This window comes from Culex quinquefasciatus, chromosome 3 (assembly GCF_015732765.1).
Source record: "Culex quinquefasciatus strain JHB chromosome 3, VPISU_Cqui_1.0_pri_paternal, whole genome shotgun sequence".
NCBI classification, from domain to species: domain Eukaryota; kingdom Metazoa; phylum Arthropoda; class Insecta; order Diptera; family Culicidae; genus Culex; species Culex quinquefasciatus.
Genome location: NC_051863.1, coordinates 17,240,351 through 17,264,430, shown reverse-complemented (window position 1 = coordinate 17,264,430; position 24,080 = coordinate 17,240,351). Strand labels below are relative to the sequence as shown.

The window sequence follows — 24,080 nt, the reverse complement described above, 5'->3', positions numbered from 1 at the left end:
AGAAGTTATGTTAGCTTGAAAACGTGCGTAATTTCTCATCTTTTTGGTGTAACTTAAATCAGATTTAATTACGTCAAAATTGAATGATGATTTTACATCGCTTTATAATGAATGGATCGTTTCCTCAGTATTTTGTTATAGAGTAAATAATAGTTTTCAGTTTTGAATACTTTCCCTTATGTGTCTTGTTCCCAAAATTCTATATTTATTGAATTTGCTTCCAATTTATATGATTTAAAATACCGTATTCTACGTTGGCGTTTATATCCGGAGTGACCTTAAAAAAATTTGAATCGGCCACTGTTTTCGCAACATCAAAAATTAAGCTAATTTTTTGCATTTGAAGCTTACACATTTGAAATATTGTTACCCGAGCAGACGGAAATAACTTGGGAAGGTCAGTTTTTGATATTGTGAGAAGATCGAAATATGTTATTGGGATGATCGGATTAGTTGTTAAAATAACAAAAATCAATAACAAAGATTTGTTTCAAGAATAACTTAAACTGTTATTATGTTGTTATTGCAATAACAAACCAATAACACAGACAGAATCATGAAGGAATAACAAGATTTGTTATGTGGTGCGGAGAGGAGGAGCAGCATAATAACAAAAAAATGTTATTGAACTGGTATGTCTCCATAACAAAAAAAAGTTATTGTTTTGGTTTATTTGTAATTTGCAAATAAACCTGCAGTTGCCATAACTCCTCTGTACTAGTCAGGGCTGCAGAGTCGGGATCCTCCAAGCGACTTTGAATCCATACTTTGAAGACAACTCCGACTCTGGATGCAGGATATGACGTCAACGATGACTTCAGCTCTCCAAAAATACCCGACTTCACAGATTCCGACTCCAAGTAAAAGTTGCTGAAAATTTGCTGAATTTGATGCAGTCTCCGAGGTCTCACTCCAGCTCGAACTTCAACGTCAGCTCCGACTTCCTGGCTCTGTGAAAATAATAACAGTTTTTGTTATTCACACTTCAAAAATTATCAATAAATAAATCAATTCCGTTAGGGGATATAACAAAATTAAAAAAAATGAACTCTCAAAAGTTAATTTTATCGGATTAATTTTAGCTTGAAACCCCATTTCCTGGTGAAATAAATGACCCCGATGAAATTGGTCAAAATTATAGTTCTAACCATTTTGAACAAAGTCCTTTAGGGGGTATATAAAATAATAAAAAAAAAACAATTTTCAAAATTTCAACTATTCAGAATAATTTTAGCTTAAGGACCCCATTTCATGGCCAAAATAATGACCCTGACGAAATTGGTCAAAATTATCCCATAGTTCTAGCCAATATTAGCAAAGTCCCTTAGGGGGTATATCAAATAATTAAAAAAATCAACTTTCAAAATTTCAACTTTTTAGAATAATGTTAGCCTAAGGACTCCATTTCATGGCCAAAATAATGACCCTGACGAAATTGGTCAAAATTATCCCATAGTTCTAGCCAATTTTAGCAAAGTCCCTTAGGGGGTATATCAAATAATTTAAAAAAAATCAACTTTCAAAATTTCAACTTTTTAAAATAATTTTAGCCTAAGGACTCCATTTCATGGCCAAAATAATGACCCTGACGAAATTGGTCAAAATTATCCCATATTTCTAGCCAATATTAGCAAAGTCCCTTCCCGAGCAGACGGAAATAACTTGGGAATAACATTCTTTGTTATTTGAAAATACTAGGCCAATAACATTTTATGTTATTTATAACAAGATTTGTTATTAGCCGTTATGATTTTTTTGTTATTGGATTGTTATTGTAATAACAGACTAATAACATTTTACGTTATTTTTCGAACAAATCTTTGTTATTATTTTTTGTTATTTTAACAACTAATCCGATCATCCCAATAACGTTTGGAGTTATTCTTCCATAACAAAAAATGTTATTCCAAAGTTGTTTTTGCTGTCAATCAATATCAGACCAATAACAATTTTTGTTATGATAACATAAACTGTTATTGAACTCTTATGCAAAAATGGATTTTTCAAGATTATTCCATAACACTTTCTGTTATTTTAACAGTATTTGTTATTGAAATGGCATGAATTTAGTTATTACCGTCTGTTCGGGTTAGGGGGTATATCAAATAATTAAAAAAATCAACTTTCAAAATTTCAACTTTTTAGAATAATTTTAACTTAAGGACCCCATTTCATGGCCAAAATAATGACCCCGACGAAATTGGTCAAAATTATCCCATAGTTCTATCCACTTTTAGCAAAGTCCCTTAGGGGATATATCAAATAATTAAAAAAAAAACAACTTCCAAAATTTCAACATTTTAGAATAATTTTTGCTTAAGGACCCCATTTCATGGCCAAAATAATGACCCTGACGAAATTGGTCAAAATTATTCCAAAGATCTAAACATATTTAACAAAAGAAAAAATAATAACAGATTGTGTTATGGACACTTAGAAACTTTTCCATTTGTGCGATTTATGGTTATCCCGAACAGACGGTAATAACTAAATTCATGCCATTTCAATAACAAATACTGTTAAAATAACAGAAAGTGTTATGGAATAATCTTGAAAAATCCATTTTTGCATAAGAGTTCAATAACAGTTTATGTTATCATAACAAAAATTGTTATTGGTCTGATATTGATTGACAGCAAAAACAACTTTGGAATAACATTTTTTGTTATGGAAGAATAACTCCAAACGTTATTGGGATGATCGGATTAGTTGTTAAAATAACAAAAAATAATAACAAAGATTTGTTCGAAAAATAACGTAAAATGTTATTAGTCTGTTATTACAATAACAATCCAATAACAAAAAAATCATAACGGCTAATAACAAATCTTGTTATAAATAACATAAAATGTTATTGGCCTAGTATTTTCAAATAACAAAGAATGTTATTCCCAAGTTATTTCCGTCTGCTCGGGATTTTATTTCTAAGTCAGTATACCGAACGAATAACAAATTTTGTTATTAGGAGAGTTTTTGAAATGTATAACATTTCCTCTTATTAGCGTGTTATTAAACATTTTCAATATAATATCACTTCAATACCAAATTTTGTTATTTTATCAGAAACTGTTATTATTTTTTCTCGTTGAAGTTGAACTTCAGGATAAAATAATAACACTTTTTGTTATTTTAACAGGATTTGTTATTGAAATATTATTAATTTTGTTATTACCGTCTGCCCGGGTAACTGGATAGGTTATTGATACATTATTAAAGAAAAATACTAACTAAACACGAATTAAATGATTAAATTTTCTGTTATCTATAGTAATGAAAAATTTATAAATAGGACTATTTTAAACAGAGCTGCGGAATCGGGTCATATTTCAAGCGACTCCGACTCCAACTCCGACTCCGGCTTTCTGAGTTTAACTGACTTCGACGCCGACTCCGGCCTTCAGCTCCAACCGACTCCGACTGCGACTCCAAATCCGGCCTACAACTCTAGCTGAATCCAACTCCACATATTTCAAATGTTAGTTGACTATTATTTTGGAATCATTGATAAAAAGGATTATTTGGATACTCTTTAAGTGTCATGTCTTTCTCAAGGAAAAAAAAGTTCGAATCACAAAACGGACAAAAAGATTCTAGGTTACAAGTTTGATATGTTATTAAAACAGAATTCAAAAAATATTTTATGTTTTGAAGGCATTTTTGGAAAAAAAATCAATTTTGTAAGTAAATTTAGATTAATTTACATAACCTCAAATTTACATTCAATTTATTTATAGCTTTATTTATTCTTCAAAATAATTAGTTGAAAATTATATTTTTTGTTGAATTTTAGACTCAAACTCCGACTCCAGCTGTTCGAGTTTTGATGACTCCGACTCCGACTCCAAGTCCCCAAAAGACCCGACTCCACCGACTCTCCCGAGAAGGGGTAAATAACACGGGAATACCAAATTTTGGTTTTACTTGGGCAAATAACAGCGACCAAAATGTGCCCTTGGTTGCCCAGTAATAGATGGTAAAATACCATGAAATCATACCAAAGTCCAGTATGTGTAAGGGCACAACAATACCAAACCATGTTATTCCAAGGGTAAAATAATACCTCAAAATAAAACCATTTCAATACCAAGTAGAGGTCTTCTGGATTATTGAACATTGCTTGAATACCAAAACTTGGTATTGCCATGGTTTTATTTCTAGGTATTCCCACGCCCTTGGAAAATCATATTTTGGTATTTTTGTGGTCTTTCACATACATGATTTTGGTATGATTTCATGGTATTTTACCATCTATTACTGGGCAACCAAGAGCACATTATGGTCGCTGGTATTTGAACAAGTAATACCAAAATTTGGTATTTTCATACCATTTTTAGTGCAGCAGTTGCAGTTAGTGAAAAAACGGAAATTATTCATATGCAACAGCCACCTGATGATTCCATGTTGTTATTAGTGATATTCTTCACCACACCGAATGCATTTGTCATTGATGACCGGCCTGTGCTTAAAGTTCTTGAAGTTTCTGAAAAATAACAAGATTGAAAAATAAGTATTATTAAAATGAAACTGAATTGAAATTCACCAAAATTCATTAACCTGTCGATTGACTCGTTTTCAAAGTATTTGGTTATCCCGACTTAGAGATATTTCAATATTAGTGGGTATATCACACTAATTTTCAAATCATCTTAAACATTTTTGGGTTTCAAGTCATTTTAGCGCAAAATTAATTAACTCGTAAATTTTTTTTAGCAAATTTCCCATAGTTTCAGAGAAAATTGATGAAACCTTTCAATATTCAAACAATACCAAAATGTGCCATCCTGACTTAGAAAATTTTCCACAATTTCAAGTCATTTCCGTAGGGGGTATATCAAAAATGTTTAAAATCAAGTTTGAAATTTCCGGTTTTGAATGAAAGCATTCGCTTTGAGACATCATTATAGTGCAAAATTAATTATTTTGTCAAAATTGGTCAAAATTTTCTCATAGTTGCAGAGGAATTTGATAAAATACTGTAATACCAAAAGAATACCAAAATGTGGTGTTCGATCATTGACAAATTCTGCAATTTTGCAATATCAAAACAATACCTTAAATTGGTATGATACCACATTTTGCTCTTGCATAATCCTTAAGACAAATTTTAAAGGGCCCAGGAATACCAAAATTTGGTATTGATACCAGAGAAAGGTATTATTACGCATTTCCCTTGTTATTTACCCATGCTCGGGCTGACTCCACAGCCCTGCACGGAAGAAATTATTTTTGCCGATTTCGTAATTACTTTTTATTTCAAAAATTGTTTTTTTTTGCGCAAAAAAATACGTATCTTGGGCAATTTTTATTATATGTTTTATGGGACAACAACCGCAACCTTTGAGCCGTAGAGAAGTATGAACAAAAATTTGCTGGTATGTTATGATAAAAAAAAAAATGTTTTTTTGGAAAACCTAAAAATCTTACCCAATCGAGAAAAACAACTTTGTAGAAATTTTGATAAACTGCACCGTTTTCAAGATATGGTCACTTCAAGCTTGATTTTAACAAAAAATTGCAGTTTTTTGATTTTTAAATAGTGCCATTAGTGACCTTTTGAAACATTTTTTTCGAATTGTTGACTTGTTGAAAAACTAAATGTTTAGTCCAACCTTCAAAAATTTGAAGCAAAAAGTATCACTAAATATTGATTCATTGTCAAAAATATTGTTTTATATCGTTTTCTGAAAAATTAAAAAATTATCTGTAGCAAATTTTTTGCCCCCTGAGTTTTGGGGCATTTTTAAACGTACAAGAGACAATAATTTAAGATTAAATTTGCAATGGGCTAATGGCAAATTTTTGCGACGATGAAACGGCCTACTTTTCACTATAAAAAAATAAAAACAGAATCGAAAAGTAATCCTTTTCAGCTCTTGTATCGAAAAGTAATTCTTTTCAATATAATTTTTTATTTACCTGTCCCATTTTGAGGTCATGTCAAGGAATTTTGAGTGCTAACTTCTTAAATGATAGATTATGGGAGGAGCAATGTTTTCTCAGATAAGAAAAAATAATAAAATACTTTCTCGTACCCCCTCTTTGATTTACTGAAAAAAGTCACTATTTTGAATAAATTTTCTAAAAGCGCTTGGATACAAAATACAAAAACTGTTTCAATCAGGTGTGTATTTTTTCAATAGACTAAGATGCATTATCGATATTGGACCAAAATTGATGTTTTAGCCCAGTTTTCCCAGTAAAACCAATAGGGGAAAGTGGGGCAAGTGGGCAATTCTCTACCAAAACTGGAAATGGATTTTATTTGTATTTTTTCATTTGACTCAAACTTTGTGGGGACCTTCCCTATGACCAAATAAGCTATTTTGCATCATTGGTTCACCCATACAAGTCTCCATACAATTTTGGCTGCTGTCCATACAAAAATGGTATATAAATATTCAAACAGCTGTAACTTTTGAGTGAATTTTCTGATCAATTTGTTGTCTTCGGCAAAGTTGGAGGTATTGTTGAAGACTTTTGAGAAAAAAATAGGCACACGGAAAAAAAATTGCATATTTTTTTCTCAACTTTGTTAGCACTAAAACTCAATTTCCCAAAATACTTTTTTTTTTGATTTTCGAGATTTTTTGATATGTTTTAGGGGACAAAAACCCGCAACTTTTGAGCCATAGAGAAACATGATCAAAAAATCTGCCGCCGAGTTATGGATTTTGGAAAAAAATAGTGACATTATTTTTTAATGCAAAATTGAATTTGTAATCGAAAAGTACCATACAGCTTTTTTGATAAAGGGCTCCGTTTTCAAGATATAGCCACCGAAAGTTTGATTTTAGCGAAATATTTGCAGTTTTTTGATTTTTAAAAATAGTGACCATGAGTGACCATTTCTAAAAATATTTTTTTTTGAAAAGTTCAGAAAATGTGCTATAAAATTGTCTAAGAAACATTGAAGATTGGACCTCGGGTTGCTGAGATAGAGCCGCTTTAAGAAAAAGAAACAGGAAAATTGAAGTTTTCTAATTATCACCAAAACAACCCACCATTTTCTAATGACGATATTTCAGCAACTAATGGTCCGGTTTTCAATGTTAATGCATGAAACATTCGTAAAATTTTGTGATCTTTTTGAAAAAAATATTTTAATTTTTTTTAAATCAAGACTAGCATTTTAAATGGGCGTAATATTCAATGTTCGTACCTTTTAAAATGTTAGTCTTGATTTAAAAATAATGAAAATATTTTTTTCAAAAAGATCGGAAAGTTTCACAAATGTTTCATGTATTATCATTGAAAATCGGACCATTAGTTGCTGAGATATCGTCATTAGAAAATGGTGGGTTGTTTTGGTGAGATTAAGAAAACTTCAAATTTCCTGTTTCTTTTTCTTAAAGCGGCTCTATCTCAGCAACCCGAGGTCCAATCTTCAATGTCTCTTAGACAATTTATAGCAAATTTTCTGAACATTAAAAAAAAATAGAAATGATCACTATTTTTAAAAATCGAAAAACTGCAAATATTTCGCTAAAATCAAACTTTCGGTGGCTATCCCGGGCAGACGGTAATAACAAAATTCATGCCATTTCAATAAAAAATACTGTTAAAATAACAAAAAATGTTATGGAATATTCTTGTAAAATCCATTTTTGCATAAGAGCTTAATAACAGTTTATGTTATCATAACAAAATTTGTTATTGGTCTGATATTTGTTGAAAGTCAAAACAACTTGGGAATAACATTTTTTGTTATGGAAGAATAACTCCAATTGTTGTTGGGATGATCGGATTAGTTGTTAAAATAACAAAAAATAATAACAAAGATTTGTTCGAAGAATAACGCAAAATGTTATTAGTCTGTTATTACAATAACAATCCAATAACAAAAAAATCATAACGGCGAATAACAAATATTGTTATAAATAACATGAAATGTTATTGGCCTAGTATTTTCAAATAACAAAAAATGTTATTCCCACTTTATTTCCGTCTGCTCGGGATATCTTGAAAACGGAGCCCTTTAACAAAAAATCTGTAAAGTACTTTTCGATTGCAAATTCAATATTGCATTAAAAGATAATGTTAAATTTGTTTTTGCATGAAACTTTGCTTTTTTCCAAAAATCACTATTTTTTCAAAAATGTATAACTCGGCGGCAGATTTGTTTCTCTATGGCTCAAAATTTGCGGATTTTTGTCCCCTAAAACATCTCGAAAATCATAAAATACGTATTTTGGGAAATTGAGTTTTAGTGAAAAAAAAGTTGATTCAAAAATGTGCAATTTTTTTTACGTGTACCTATTTTTTTCTCACAACCTGAGCAGACGGAAATAACTTGGGAATAACATTTTTTGTTATTTGAAAATACTAGGCCAATAACATTATATGTTATTTATAACAAGATCTGTTGTTCGTCGTTATGAATTTTTTGTTATTAGATTGTTATTGTTGTTTGCGCACATAAGAACGTCTGTTGATCCTGTCGCACTTTCTTTCCCGGTAAATACAATTTACAACACTCAGATTACAAAGAACAAAACTGTTTAATACAAAAAGACTTTATTCGCGTAAACTAGGCTGTATTTGGCGGTAAAATAACTGTTCTGACCTGTTCTGAGGTCTGACAGGGAATGGGTCTGTTCTGAGGTGGTTTTCCTACAAGAAAATGTACGGTCAGGACAAGTTCACTGACCTTTTCGTCCTGTTTGTGTTCTGTTATTTACAAATATGTGTGTGTTTACATGTAACGTAGAGTGCGAAAACTAGACAACATAAACTGTGGCAAAAACTACACGAAAACAGTACAGTACAGAAGTTTCTGATTAGAATCTTCGTCTTGTGTGTAAACATGCCGCCCGCCTTGAAAGACGGCGGCTCTGAGCGTGCTTTCAACATAATATCTTCCTACTTGGCTCTTCCTGTGTACTTCTGTACTGACTTTGACAAAACTGTTTGTAAACAAATACTACATCTACTGTGTATGGCTGTGTGTGATCATACGATCAGTGGTTCGAACGTTTTCTTCTTCTTTCTTCAGGTACTGCGTGATGTTGTCAAACATAAAATGCCGCCCGCCATGCTGATACGGGGCTATTGATGTGCTGTTGTCCGACCAGCTGCTGTTTTGACTGCCTCTCGACCGCTGCTTACGTACGCGTGACCAGGGTGTCACCTCACGTACCGTTTGTACTGTTGTTGCTGCAGTTGCGGTGTTCTTGGCTGCGGCGATTCTCCGTTGAATCTTCCTCCCGTTGCTGTTGCACTAGCCGTGCTTCGTCGTTGCCAGAGTTTCCAACCGTTTGTACCTGCTGAAATTGTGTGCTAAATTTTCTGTTTCGTGTCACAAATCAGAGGTTACTTAGCTTGAGGCTGTGGTGGGGGGCAGTTCTGATCCGTCCGATCACAAGAACGCGCCACCCCTGTTGCTTTGTGCTGGAACCTGCATTCAGCTTTTGGCTTGCTGATCTGTGTTGTTGTTGCTGTTGACGTGTGATTCCTGAGTGACCGTGATGCCGCTCGCCGTTGTTTGCTCTGCCTCGGAATTCGCTCGCTTCTTGTCGCTCACTGTGTCGACCGTTTGTGTGTACGTGCGACAGTTGTGCCACCCGCCATAATCTCCTTCTTTGTCCTCCGTTAGTTTCCCGTTGTTGTTTGTCGAACTGTTGCTGATTGTTTCGTCCACTTGCGCTTGCTGTACTGTTTGTTGTTGTTGTCTCCCAGGTTGGGCAGACCTTTCTCCTTCTCATCCTGCTTGCTGGCGTGTGTTGACTCACTGGTACTGCAGTTACAGTGACGTCCTTCCTCGAACGACTTGTTGTTGTTGCCTGTTCCCACAGGCCATCCATAACCGACGAAACAATCTGCTGCTAACTTGTCCAACTCCTGCTCTCCTCCGTCCGTCCGTCTGTTCCCCACATCTGAACTGTAGTCCAACTGCTGTTGGGTTCTTCTTCTTCTTCGCCTTCAACTTCTGCTAGACCATTCCAGTTTGTAGGCACCTCGTGGTACCGGTGTCAGCGGATCAGCGTCCGCTAACCAAAGAGAACTGCGTCTCTACTGGAATGGAAGTTGAGACCAGTGTGTCCCTTCCATGCTTGACGTCATCTTTGCGCCTGTAGTTGCGTCTCCACCACTGTACGTGGAGATTGTTCCCCAAAGCTGGGCGAACTTCACTGAAACTTCCAGTCGGCGCACCGAAAGCTTCTGCCGCTGGCCTAGCGACCTGTACGGATCACGCTGCTGTACACGACAACACGGCATGACCGTCCACACTCGGTTGAGTGGTCAGTAGTACTCCACACTGCTGTTGGAGTTGACGTCAGATGGATGCAGTACCGTTGTGGGCGTTGAAGTCTGGGGACAGATTGAGGACGGCTGATTGTCTGATGGTTAAACAGTAAAATAGGGCTACTTAACTCGGAGCCGTTTTGGAGTGGCTGGTCTGGCCCGTCCGACCACAACCGTGCCACCCCATTAGGCTTTTTGCTGGAACCACGAACATCTGCATACTTGAGCGACTGCTGCCGCTGCTCGTAGGCGATGAAACTCTGACACGTTGACTTGCCGGACAGGGTATGATGTTCTGGTTTCCAGGTTGCGGCTGCTCGTGAGGTCTACCATCCCGGTAGAATTCCTCCGCGACCGCGTTCGAAGATGCTGCTGCGGTTCACTGCTGTACGTGGCTCTGCGGATCTGCGTCTTCGCTGCGCGTGCTGCTGGTACAGTTCCGTCCAGGCGAAGAACGATGAATGGGCAACTGCATCGCCGATCTCCACGGCAATCGACTCCTGCCGTCCGTCAGCAGGTGCAACGCTAAACCGAAGGTTTCTGCTCCGCTCGAGCGATCCAGCGACGCCACACCTAAGTTGTAGAGCACTTAACAACTGGTCGTTGAACGAAATGAAATGTGTACTTAACTTGGGTTGGCTGTGGGGGGCTGTTCTGGTCCGTCCGACCACGAACGCGCCACCCCTTAGGCCTTTACGCTGGATCCTGCTATCAGCTTGGGACGTGCTGATTATTCCACTGGTTTGTTGCGACGCGTCGATCAGAACTCCGATGACGCCTCTGATGTTTGTTGTTGTTCGCAGCGCAGATAATAATCTGCAGCTGCGTGTGCTGTGCGTGCGCTCTGAGCACACCTTCGATTGCAGGCTCGGATCGTTTCCGAGAGCGTTAATACTTTGCGGTCCTCTTCTTGCTCAGCAAACGGACAGGAATCTTCACTGGTTTCCGCCGATGAATGCTTCGTTCTTCACCTTGGTCGCTTCACAGTAGGCACGACGGTTTCGTCCGTCTCGTCGTTCACCGGTGGTCTCTGCTGGCCACAACACCGCACACGGACCGTAAACGTCCTCGCCTCACGACCGTTTTGCATTGCACCGAATCTCAGTATTTTTGCAGCGGAACGCACATCTGCGACTTCGCGAATCGAATCGTAGCGACGACCGAACTGCACTTTTTGAACCAACCGATTTCTGCCATTTCATCGTCCTCTCACCCGTGTCGTAAACAAACCGATCTCCGATTAGAACTGTCACTGCAGAGCAGCGATGCCATTTCGCCATTCAATTTTCGCCCGACGGCAGAGCTGTGCGGTATTACACCGGCACACACAATTTTGCAACTTGATCGAGTTTGCTCACCTTCGGTAATATTTTTTCTCCTCGCGTGGACAAAATGGCGACACAAAACAAAATGGAGGATACAGTACACAATTACATGGGATTTGGAAACCGGGATTTATCACGACTTTGCTTTTTAGACGAAACTTCTGGAGCGTAAACTTCTGCAGTAGCTTTCTGCAGACTTTTTCCCAATGCGGCGAAATAGCTCCCAGCTCTTCTCTTCACTGACAGCTGGTGGAGCTCGCAGTGACAACCGCAGTTGTCAAACATCAAAACAAAAAAAACACTCAACACAAAATTTGTGAATTTCTTCGACGGAGCAGATTTTCATGAAATAACCCGGTTTCTGTTGTCTCGGGCGGAATCTGACCACGCATCGGGGTGCAATCCAGACGCGCGCGGGCTGCGGTATCGGTTATGGAAGATGGCGGCTCTTCTAGTGTTCTTTTCAGCACTTCACAACAGAATGGCTCCCGGCGCCATCTTCAACCGGCGATTCTTCACGGCACAGATACTTTGCGTCGACAGACTTGGTCCACCGACCTCGAAACCAGGAATTTACGGTGCGACATGATCCGGCTCGAAGGACCATTTTATGTTTGCGCACATAAGAACGTCTGTTGATCCTGTCGCACTTTCTTTCCCGGTAAATACAATTTACAACACTCAGATTACAAAGAACAAAACTGTTTAATACAAAAAGACTTTATTCGCGTAAACTAGGCTGTATTTGGCGGTAAAATAACTGTTCTGACCTGTTCTGAGGTCTGACAGGGAATGGGTCTGTTCTGAGGTGGTTTTCCTACAAGAAAATGTACGGTCAGGACAAGTTCACTGACCTTTTCGTCCTGTTTGTGTTCTGTTATTTACAAATATGTGTGTGTTTACATGTAACGTAGAGTGCGAAAACTAGACAACATAAACTGTGGCAAAAACTACACGAAAACAGTACAGTACAGAAGTTTCTGATTAGAATCTTCGTCTTGTGTGTAAACAATTGTAATAACAGAATAATAACGTTTTTAGTTATTCTTCGAACAAATTTTTGTTATTATTTTTTGTTATTTTAACAACTAATCCGATCATCCCAATAACATTTGGAGATATTCTTCCATAACAAGAAATGTTATTCCAAAGTTGTTTTGGATTTCAACCAATATCAGATCAATAACAAATTATGTTATGATGACATACACTGTTATTATACTCTTATGCAAAAATGGATTTTTCAAGAAGATTCCATAACAATTTCTGTTATTTTAACAGTATTTGTTATTGAAGTGGCATGAAATTTGTTATTAAGTCCTCAACAATACTTACAACTAGAGCGTCCATTTTTCCGTCCCGGTAAAAAATTTCCCGGGAATTCCCGGGATTTCCCATAAAAAAATGTTTCCCGTTTTCCGGGAAATTTATAAATTTCCCAGGATTCCCGGAATTAAAACGAAAGTATACATTTTCTTTAAAAAAATGCTCTAGAAAAAATGAAGAAACTCAATTACTATCATGATTTATTTCTGATAATAGCGTCATCCATAAAGTATGTCATGCTCTAGGGGGGGAGGGGGGTCTGAGCAAGTGTGACATTGCGTGTTGTAAGTATAGGAAAAGCGTGACAAAGGGGGGGAGGGGGGGTAAATTTTGGCTGATTTTAGCGTGACGTACTTTATGGATGAAGCCTTTATATTGGTTTCTGAAACAACTGGAAATAGACCTTGCTTAATGACAATATACTTTTACAATCCAGGTTAACTTTTTAAAGAATAATTGGATATAGTATAAATAATATTGAAACCCTTTACCGCCAAAGCAAAATTGAGATTGTTTACGTTTGTGTTTACCATGATCAAATTAGATGAAAATTGCAACAATGGGTGTTAGAAGGTTTAACATGAAAAAAATCGAAGAGTGGTAGTGGGATGATGACAATTTATCATGAATCATGCTTCCGTTCTATGAAAAAACGTTTAACAGAATTCAATTATAAACCTGAAAACCAAGTGTTATAACCATTAAAAAATCATTGAAAAACTACTTTGTATTGTTTAAGAGGTGCCCGAAAAATGCGAAAATTGTTTAAAAACTTGCTCCAAATATTTGAAAAAAATAGTTGTTTAAAAAAACAAAAACGAGAAGTTAGATTTTTAAGGAAAAACTAAAAACCTTAAACATTTTGTTCAAGAGCTGAAACTAGTATTACTTGGTTTAGAAAAGTTAATTGTCATGAAAAAAATAATTTTTGAATGTATTTATTCGTGTGCCAAATCATACTCTCACAAATTGGGCACACAGGCAAGTTTTGAAGAAATTTTAAGATTGTGGAATATGGATTCAATTTACTTGCTGTCAAAACAATTTGATGAAAAAATGAAAAAATACTTCTCAACAAAAAATACCAGAAATAATTTACAATTTATTGTGCGATTTGAGCTCATCAAATTAGAAAAATATACATTTTCTTGTAGTTGTATGAATTTTTATATGCAGTCAAGCAATTAGTTGATCCATACACTTATTATTTTTTTTTTATTCCCTATCCTATTCAATTTATATGCAAAATATGATTCAGCACCAAAATTAGAACAATTTTGAATAAATTTAAAATTTCCCGGGAATTCTCGGGATTTCCCGGGAAATCTGTTGAAAATTTTCCGTTTCCCGGGAAATTTGTAACCCCGGCCAAATCAAAAAAATACTAAAAATAAAAATGGTCGAAATCGGCCGATTTCGTAGAGAGTTGCTCATGTGTGATACATACATTCAATCTAACCCATTTCCCCATCCTCTCATCCACAGCCGAAAACGGGTGGGTCCCGTGCGTGTTCAACATCCAGTCGTTCACGTCGTGCTTCCTGTTCTCGATCGAGACGCAGCACACGATCGGGTACGGCGTGCGCACCACGACGGAAGAATGCCCGGAGGCGATCTTCATCATGTGCTTCCAGTCGATCTACGGCGTCATGATCCAGGCCTTCATGGTGGGCATCGTGTTCGCCAAGATGACCCGGCCCAAGCACCGAACGCAGACGTTGCTGTTCTCGAAGCAGGCGGTCATCTGTCAACGGGACGGGGAGTTGTGCTTCATGTTCCGGGTGGGGGACATGCGCAAGAGTCACATCATCGGGGCGAGCATCCGGGCCCAGTTGATCCGGACTAGGTGCACCAAGGAGGGCGAGGTGCTGTCGCAGTACCAGTCGGAGTTGGACGTTGGGGCGGACGGGTGTGCGTCGGATTTGTTCTTCATCTGGCCGCAGATCGTGGTGCACCGGATTAACGCCGATTCGCCGATGTACAACATGTCCGCGTCGGATTTGCTGCAGGATCGGTTCGAGATTGTGGTCATCTTGGAGGGGACGGTGGAGTCTACCGGCCAGAGCACGCAGGCTCGATCGAGTTATGTGAACGCGGAGATTCTGTGGGGCCATCGGTTCGAGCCGGTCGTGTTCTACAACAAGGAGAGTCAAGGGTACGAGATCAACTACAGCCGGTTCGATGAGACCACGCAGGTTGATACGCCGCTCTGCTCGGCCCGTGAACTGGCCGAGTTCTACAAGATCCAGGACGATTATCGCAGCAACGGTGAGTTGGACCAGTGGAGGTATCTGTTGGTGGAGCGGTGAAGGGGTGGGGTTGCGGGTTGGTGAGGGAGGTGAAAGGTGGACGGACAGGGACAGTGATGCCAGATTCGACGGGATTTACTTGATAATTGCTGGTGGATGCTCTCTCATCATTTATTGATTGCTAATAGACAGGTGTCTCGAAACAACTTCATTTCCATGACCATCCGTTATTGATGCTGAATGATTTGAAACCAAGCACTGCTCTAAATTGGACTAAACATTAAAAGTTTCATTTTGCATTTAATCATTACAATTCAAAACAAAATGTTTATGACGAAAATTTATTGAAAAACACAAGATAAAATATTAAACACTCAAACTCACTTTTCCTCATAGAGTTAGAATTCAATTGCACAATTTGGTCGAATTAAGCAAATTTTACTAACAAATTGTTATGACCATTCGATAAACAGAAAATCGTGCAAATAAATATTTTACCAAAGCAATTCCTCTCTTTTCTTTCGCCTCTTAAAAAATGTCATTGGTTTTGCCTCCGTCCTTGGCCGATAATGATACTTCGCATGTTGTTTATAGTTTTATGACAGTCAATCTCAAATATGTGAAAATAAAAATAGTGTGAAACTAAATTTTGAAGAAAGTTACAATTTTTTTGTAGAGGAGCAGTTTTTGGAGATTTCGGTCATTCGATTTTTTTTGTATTTTTTAATCCGGCTGAAACTTTTGTGGTGCCTTCGGTATGCTTCGATTTTTTAGAAAATATGGGTAATATTTATAAAAAATAAACTTGATGAAATCGTATTTTCTCTTTTTTCTGTGTCGAACCTATCCCGAATTTTAAAACAAGAGAAAGGTTAATAAAATAGACATTTTAATCTTTTTTGTAAACCTTTCAAAAATTTCTTTTAAAATTCTGGATAGGATTGACTTTTCCCCATATTTTTAGTGAATTTTAGCATTTTGTTTTGCTAAAAATGATTTTTTTAAAACCTTTATACCTTCAATGACCATTTTCTCCATATTACCTCAATTTCGATGTAACTTTGCAGCAATTAATGGGGAATAATTAAATTATGCACATAAAGGTTTGAATTTTCAAATTTAAGGCGAAGTATCACGCAGTATTTTTAAACATAAAATGAGAAAAACAGAATTTTGAGTATAACATGATACAGGTTTTCTGTATTTTCAATAAATCTTTACTTTTCATCCATATTTGCCCTTAGTTCACCAAGTGTTAAAAGATCATGGACCAGCAAATTAAGTTTTTTTTCAGACAATTCGTGTTGCATGTTTAGAACCTTTTATTTGTTCGTACTGAAAAATCAAGTCTCACATGTAGAAATTGCAAAAAAAAATCGCAAAAATCCCTGTTTTTCAACATTTACCTTTAGGACAATGGCCAATATTAAGACATTTATGTAAAATTGTTTGGAGAATCGATTTCCGCGTTTAGGGCGATTAAAAAAACAGTTTTAGTTTTTTTTGTATATTTTTTGGAGAGTTGCTTCATCTTTCATTTTTCAAGAATTTTTTGTTGCTACAACTTGGGCTATTTCACAAAAAATAACGAAAAAAACTGTGGCCTCATTCTCAAATTTGACATTTTTACTAAAAAATCTGAAAATCCCATAAGATTGGCGTGTATATTATTTTCAGTGTATTTTTTCAGAATGCTTGCCAAATTTCCTACAAGTTTATCTTTGACCACTTTTTGATACGGTGAAATGGCTTCGAGATGCTGCAATATTCAAAATTACGAAATACAAAAATATTTAAACCACTTAAGCCCTTCTCAAATGTCATTATCGAGTGCAACTGGCATGATATACACATAAATGGCTAATGTAAGCGTAGGAAAACATGTCTACAAAGTTTCATTGGAATCGACATGGAATTGCTCTTCAATCCAAGCTTGAATCTCACAGTTTATTAATTTGATTACAAAAAATCTCATTGGAAACATTTAAAAAAAATTAAATTTGAATGTTTTTACTCATTAAATATTTTACATAATCGGTTGGATTTGATGTAACTTTTTTTTACTTGTAATAATTAACAATATTTTACCGAACATCGGTTTTACGACAAACAAAAATAATATTCACTGCCAAATTTTGTTATTTTTACCGAATTCGTTTACCGAGCTGTTCAACAGTTGGAATTCGGTAAATTTTACCGAATTTAGTAGTGAAAATATCAGAATTTAGAAAACATTTTAGCCCGGTCAAGGTGAAATGAAGGAAAATATTGTAATTTATCAAAGTTTTTTTGTGTTGCAGCCAAAAATTAGATTTGACATCGTTGAAATGGATAGTTCCTATTTTTAAAACAAATTTGTTAATATTTTCTTAGGTTCTCTGCTTCAATCCTTCCTTGAATCTGGCATCGCTGTTTTTGAAACGTCATTATTGAAATAAGATAATAAGATTAGCAAATGCTTTTACGTATTCAAACTTCAGTCATATAAAAAAATCACTCAAATTATTAAAAAGTTTTAAATTTTCCTCAAAAACGACCAGATTTTCTCAATCTAGTTGTCTAAATTGCAAGTAAAATACTGTCAAATAATTGCGTGTATACTCTAGGGTGGTCCAAATCCGGGGCTCCTTCCCGAAATCAAAGATTGACCTACTAAATTCCAAATTTGAGCTCATTCTGACCATGGGAAACCCTCCCTCTAAGCTCTGAAGTTTGTAGAGGAGAAATTTTCAGAATGTATGGAGAACTGTTCAAGCAAAACAGTGTAAATGGGCCAAAGCCAAAGTGTGAACAAACAGTCTGTCCGGCTTACGTCAGTGGATGTTTACATTAGGAACAAGCAGGAAAGACTCTTTGTTTACACTTCGGTTTTGGCATATTTTCACTGTATTGCTAGGTTTCAGTCTTACCTGTGGAAGGCGGAATAACTATCCAATTGTTACTATTTTTCGGAACTAGGATCGCCATTTAAATTTATTAAAAATCTTTGAAGACACCATATTTTTTATGATTTTTTTTAACATTTTGACGATTCCTCTCAAACGAGCGCCGGAGAAGCCTGGATTTGGACCTCCCTAATATTTTCAAACTAGCAGTGCCTACTGCGATCAGTTCCATTGAGGATATTCCAACCATATATTTTTTTCTCCCTTTTCCCCTCCCTTTGTATCGTTATAGCTGAGGACACGATCCAATCGCCTGCTTAGATCCCTCTGTCCAAGAACGCCAAGGAATTTGGGGCTTTCTGCTGATCCGCATCATCCTGGTTTATGTCCCACAGATATCTCGTCCCAACAATTCCATATTTTTTAAGTTTTCAGTGCTTTGCCTTCCTCCCTTAAGTTACATTTAGCCAGTAAGGACTCATCGCTTGATCATGTCTACCGTGCGTTGCAAGCCTCAAGAATCTCTCATATGCGCAAATCCGCGAAATAACTCATCTTACCGGTGTGGTGACCACGTGGAGGAACAACATAAAGGTTATGGGATTACTTAGCCACACTGTTTTATGAAAAAAAAAACTTGCCGAACTCGAACTAAAAAAATACTTTTAATCTCCGACCATCGTCCGGAATTCCTCTAAACCAACGCGCAGACAATCTGGACAACATTTCGTCCAAGACGCTGCTGGAGAAGCGCTGGCAGTACAAGTACCGCTCCCTGATGGACACGCTGAGCCAGTTCAACGTGGAGGACGAAACCAACAGCCGAGGAGGAGGAGGAGGCGGAGGAGGTGCCAACTCGGTGCCCCGAACTCCCGTCATTAGCAACCGGCGGACGTATCTGACCATTCAGGGAGTGCCGAGGCGACCGCGCTCGTACCTGCAGCTGGAGAACAATCTGCGGAATCTGTTTGATGGGCCCCCTCCGGCGGGATCACCGCCGCCGCCTGCTGTGGTCAGTGACCATAGCAACGGTGAGCAGAGCCAGTTCCATCGAAGCAACAGCTACAACGCCAGGAGCAGGACCAACAGCTGAGAGCTGGGTTTAAGTGCGGTTGTCCCGACACATTCCTCAAATCTGAGACTATCATATCGAATAGAATCATGTATTAGAATATTCAATTTTTAAAACGGTAAGCAATTGTAAGTTAAGGCAAACGAGAGAGTATTATAACAATAAAGACGAATCGAGTTAGAGGGAGAGTGATATTTGAAAGGAGTGAGCACAATAAAGCAAACAATTCATGGAAGAAAGCGTTTTGATTTATTTTGAAAGAACGAGAACTGAGTTTAAAATTGACAAAAATGTCAAAAATGACAAAAATGACTGTTACGACCGCTGAGATGGCCACACTGCCGAACGGTATACACGCAAAACGGACATTAGGTATAAATTCCTAATTTTTAGGTATAATCGAACCTGACTGCAATAAGGTATTTTATTACTAATCGGCTATTAGTAATAAAATTACTAATAGCGTTTTAGTACGAGAATTCCTATATTTTAGGTATAATTGTAGAACCAAAATACCTTAATTTTAGGTATTTTCTGGAAAAGTGAGGGAACCAAAATTACTAATATTTAGGTATAATCCAAGATGGCGGACCATGATTATTCCTAATTTTTAGGAATAAATACCTAAATTTGAGGTTTTTTTCAGAAAAAGTGAGGGATCCAAAATTACTAATATTTAGGTATAATCCAAGATGGCGGACCATGATTATTCCTAATTTTTAGGAATAAATACCTAAATTTGAGGTATTTTCAGAAAAAAAGTGAGGGATCCAAAATTACTAATATTTAGATATAATCCAAGATGGCGGACCATGATTATTCCTAATTTTTAGGAATAAATACCTAAATTTGAGGTTTTTTTCAGAAAAAGTGAGGGATCCAAAATTACTAATATTTAGGTATAATCCAAGATGGCGGACCATGATTATTCCAAATTTTTAGGAATAAATACCTAAAATTAAGGTTTTTTCAGAAAAAGTGAGGGATCAAAAATTATTGATATTCAGGTATAATCCAAGATGGCGGACCATGATTATTCCTAACTTTTAGGAATAAATACCTAATTTTGAGATATTTTCAGAAAAAAAGGAGAGATACAAAATTACTAACATTTAGGTATAATCCAAGATGGCGGACCATGATTATTCCTAATTTTTAGGAATAAATACCTAAATTTGAGTTTTTTTCAGAAAAAGTGAGGGATCCAAAATTACTAATATTTAGGTATAATCCAAGATGGCGGACCATGATTATTCCTAATTTTTAGGAATAAATACCTAAATTTGAGGTATTTTCAGAAAAAAAGTGAGGGATCCAAAATTACTAATATTTAGATATAATCCAAGATGGCGGACCATGATTATTCCTAATTTTTAGGAATAAATACCTAAATTTGAGGTTTTTTCAGAAAAAGTGAGGGATCCAAAATTACTAATATTTAGGTATAATCCAAGATGGCGGACCATGATTATTCCTAATTTTTAGGAATAAATACCTAAAATTAAGGTTTTTTCAGAAAAAGTGAGGGATCAAAAATTATTGATATTCAGGTATAATCCAAGATGGCGGACCATGATTATTCCTAACTTTTAGGAATAAATACCTAATTTTGAGATATTTTCAGAAAAAAAGGAGAGATACAAAATTACTAACATTTAGGTATAATCCAAGATGGCGGACCATGATTATTCCTAATTTTTAGGAATAAATACCTTAATTTGAGGTAATTTCATAAAAAGTGAGGGATTCATAATTACTAATATTTAGGTATAATCCAAGATGGCGGACCATGAATATTCCTTATTTCTAGGTACAGTATGTAAAAAAAGTATTTACACCCCTTGGGCACTATGCACATTTTGTGATGAAACATGTAAAAAATTTAAAGTTTGACAGGAACCTAGTACTACGTTTTGTTCAGAAACTCATGCCAAACATTTTGCTACAAAAAGCTCATGAAAAGATGATTTCTATAAAAGTTATATAACAAATACTATTACGAAAAAAAAAGGTGCAAAAAAGTATGTACACCTTTCGAAAAATTAACATAAATAATGTTATTTGTTGACAAATCACCATAAATCCAGTCTCCCAACTCCAAATAGGCATCCTTGACTGATTAAAAATAATTTGGATTGAATATAAAGTTTACTAACTACTTAGTATAAAAGTTTATATAACTCTGGAAATTCTATATAAAACTTATCTAAACTTAATTTTGCAAACTTTTAATTCAAATAAATGTCAATATATTACCATAGAATTGCTAAATAAACATTTTGGAGTGGGTATAACACCGTTTTGGGGGTATTTGTATCGATAGAATAGATTTTTCGTTGGAATTTCGTACCAACCCGGAATTACGTCGTCGGAAAATCCGCCGGCATCTGAACCGGTCCTCAATTCACAAGTCAACCTATGTGGCATCAGAAAGGGCATAAAATTTCCGATCTTTTGATACCCATACATCCAGGTTTTCTATAAAACCCACGTTTTTAAATACCTAAGCAAAAACGTTGTTATGGTTTCGTTTGAGCAACCTGCCAAAAATGTATGGAATTTCGTAATTTTGTTCTCGTGGATCAAACTTACTTTTGCCCAGTTATTTAAAAACGTAGGTTTTAAAGAAAACCTAGATGTATGGGTATCAAAAGATCGGAAATTTTATGCCCTTTCCGATTCCACATAGGTTGACTTGTGAATCGTGGACCGGTTCGGATGCCGGCGGATTTTCCTACGACATAATTCCGGGTTGGTACGAAATTCCAACGAAAAATCTATTCTATCGATACAAATACCCCCAAAACGGTGTTATACCCACTCCAAAATGTTTATTTAGCAATTCTATGGTAATATATTGACATTTATTTGAATTAAAAGTTTGCAAAATTAAGTTTAGATAAGTTTTATATAGAATTTCCAGAGTTATATAAACTTTTATACTAAGTAGTTAGTAAACTTTATATTCAATCCAAATTATTTTTAATCAGTCAAGGATGCCTATTTGGAGTTGGGAGACTGGATTTATGGTGATTTGTCAACAAATAACATTATTTATGTTAATTTTTCGAAAGGTGTACAAACTTTTTGCACCTTTTTATTTTCGTAATAGTATTTGTTATATAACTTTTTATAGAAATCATCTTTTCATGAGCTTTTTGTAGCAAAATGTTTGGCATGAGTTTCTGAACAAAACGTAGTACTAGGTTCCTGTCAAACTTTAAATTTTTTACATGTTTCATCACAAAATGTGCATAGTGCCCAAGGGGTGTAAATACTTTTTTTACATACTGTATAAATACCTAAATTTGAGGTATTTTCAGAAAAAGTGAGGGATCTAAAATTACTGATATTCAGGTATAATTAAAGATGGCGGACCATGATTATTCCTAATTTTTAGGTATAAAAACCTCAATTCTAGAAAAGTGAGGGATCGAAAATTACTTATACTTAAGAATAATCAAAGATCAAATTATGTATTATCCAAGAAATATGCAGGCAGAAGAAAACAATGGTTTATATGATATTTATATTTTTATTTACATCAAACACAACTATTTCATAGATGTTCTCACCTAAAAATGAATATTAAAATTTAAATTATATATATATTTTTTTAATGTATCTATATTTTTAATATTAAATTTATCTATTTTTTATATTTTGGTTTTTTTATGTTTTAATTTTTTAATAGTTAAATATTTTAGTATTTAAATATTTAAATATTTTAATATTAAAATATTTAAATATTTTGATACTTTCATATTTTAATTTTTTAATTTTTTAATTTTTTAATATTTTAATATTTTAGTATTTTAATATTTTAGTATTTTAATATGTTAATATTTTAATATTTTAATATGTTAATATTTTAATATTTTAAAGTTTTAATATTTTAATATTTTAATATGTTAATATGCTAGTATGTTAATATTTTAATATTTTAATATTTGAATATTTGAATATTTGAATATTTGAATATTTTAATATTTTAATATTATAATATTTTAAAATTTTCATCTTTTAATATTTTAATATTTTAATATTTTCATCTTTTAATATTTTAATATTTTAATATTTTAATATTTTAATATTTTAATATTTTAATATTTTAATATTTTAATATTTTAATATTTTAATATTTTAATATTTTAATATTTTAATATTTTAATATTTTAATATTTTAATATTTTAATATTTTAATATTTTAATATTTTAATATTTTAATATTTTAATATTTTAATATTTTAATATTTTAATATTTTAATATTTTAATATTTTAATATTTTAATATTTTAATATTTTAATTTTTAATATTTTAATATTTTAATATTTTAATAATTTAATATTTTAATATTTTAATATTTTAATATTTTAATATTTTAATATTTTAATATTTTAATATTTTAATATTTTAATATTTTAATATTTTAATATTTTAATATTTAAATATTTAAATATTTAAATATTTAAATATTTTAATATTTTAATATTTTAATATTTTAATATTTTGATATTTTAATATTTTAATATTTTAATATTTTAATATTTTAATATTTTAATATTTTAATATTTTAATATTTTAATTTTTTAATATTTTAATATTTTAATATTTAAATATTTTAATATTTTAATATTTTAATATTTTAATATTTTAATATTTTAATATTTAATATTTTAATATTTTAATATTTTAATATTTTAATATTTTAATATTTTAATATTTTAATATTTTAATATTTTAATATTTTAATATTTTAATATTTTAATATTTTAATATTTTAATATTTTAATATTTTAATATTTTAATATTTTGATAGTTTAATATTTTAATATTTTAATATTTTAATATTTTAATATTTTAATATTTTAATATTTTAATATTTTGATAGTTTAATATTTTAATATTTTAATATTTTAATATTTTAATATTTTACTATTTTAATATTTTAATATTTTAATATTTTAATATTTTAATATT

At 34.0% G+C, this 24,080-nt stretch overlaps 1 protein-coding gene across 5 annotated transcripts in view; it reads left to right on the top strand.

Moving 5' to 3' along the window:
- LOC6051011 (G protein-activated inward rectifier potassium channel 3) overlaps positions 1-19,334 on the top strand; it is a 75,194-nt gene extending 55,860 nt beyond the window's left edge. For 4 of the 5 annotated variants that reach the window (XM_038259202.1, XM_038259201.1, XM_038259200.1 and 1 more), the window contains 2 exons: positions 14,379-15,161; positions 18,738-19,334. In XM_038259202.1, coding sequence (XP_038115130.1) covers positions 14,379-15,161; positions 18,738-19,120 — 1,166 coding nt within the window. In that variant the 3' untranslated portion in view covers positions 19,121-19,334. The other variant, XM_038259204.1, reaches the window with a different exon arrangement.
- The last annotated feature ends 4,746 nt before the right edge of the window (positions 19,335-24,080 follow it).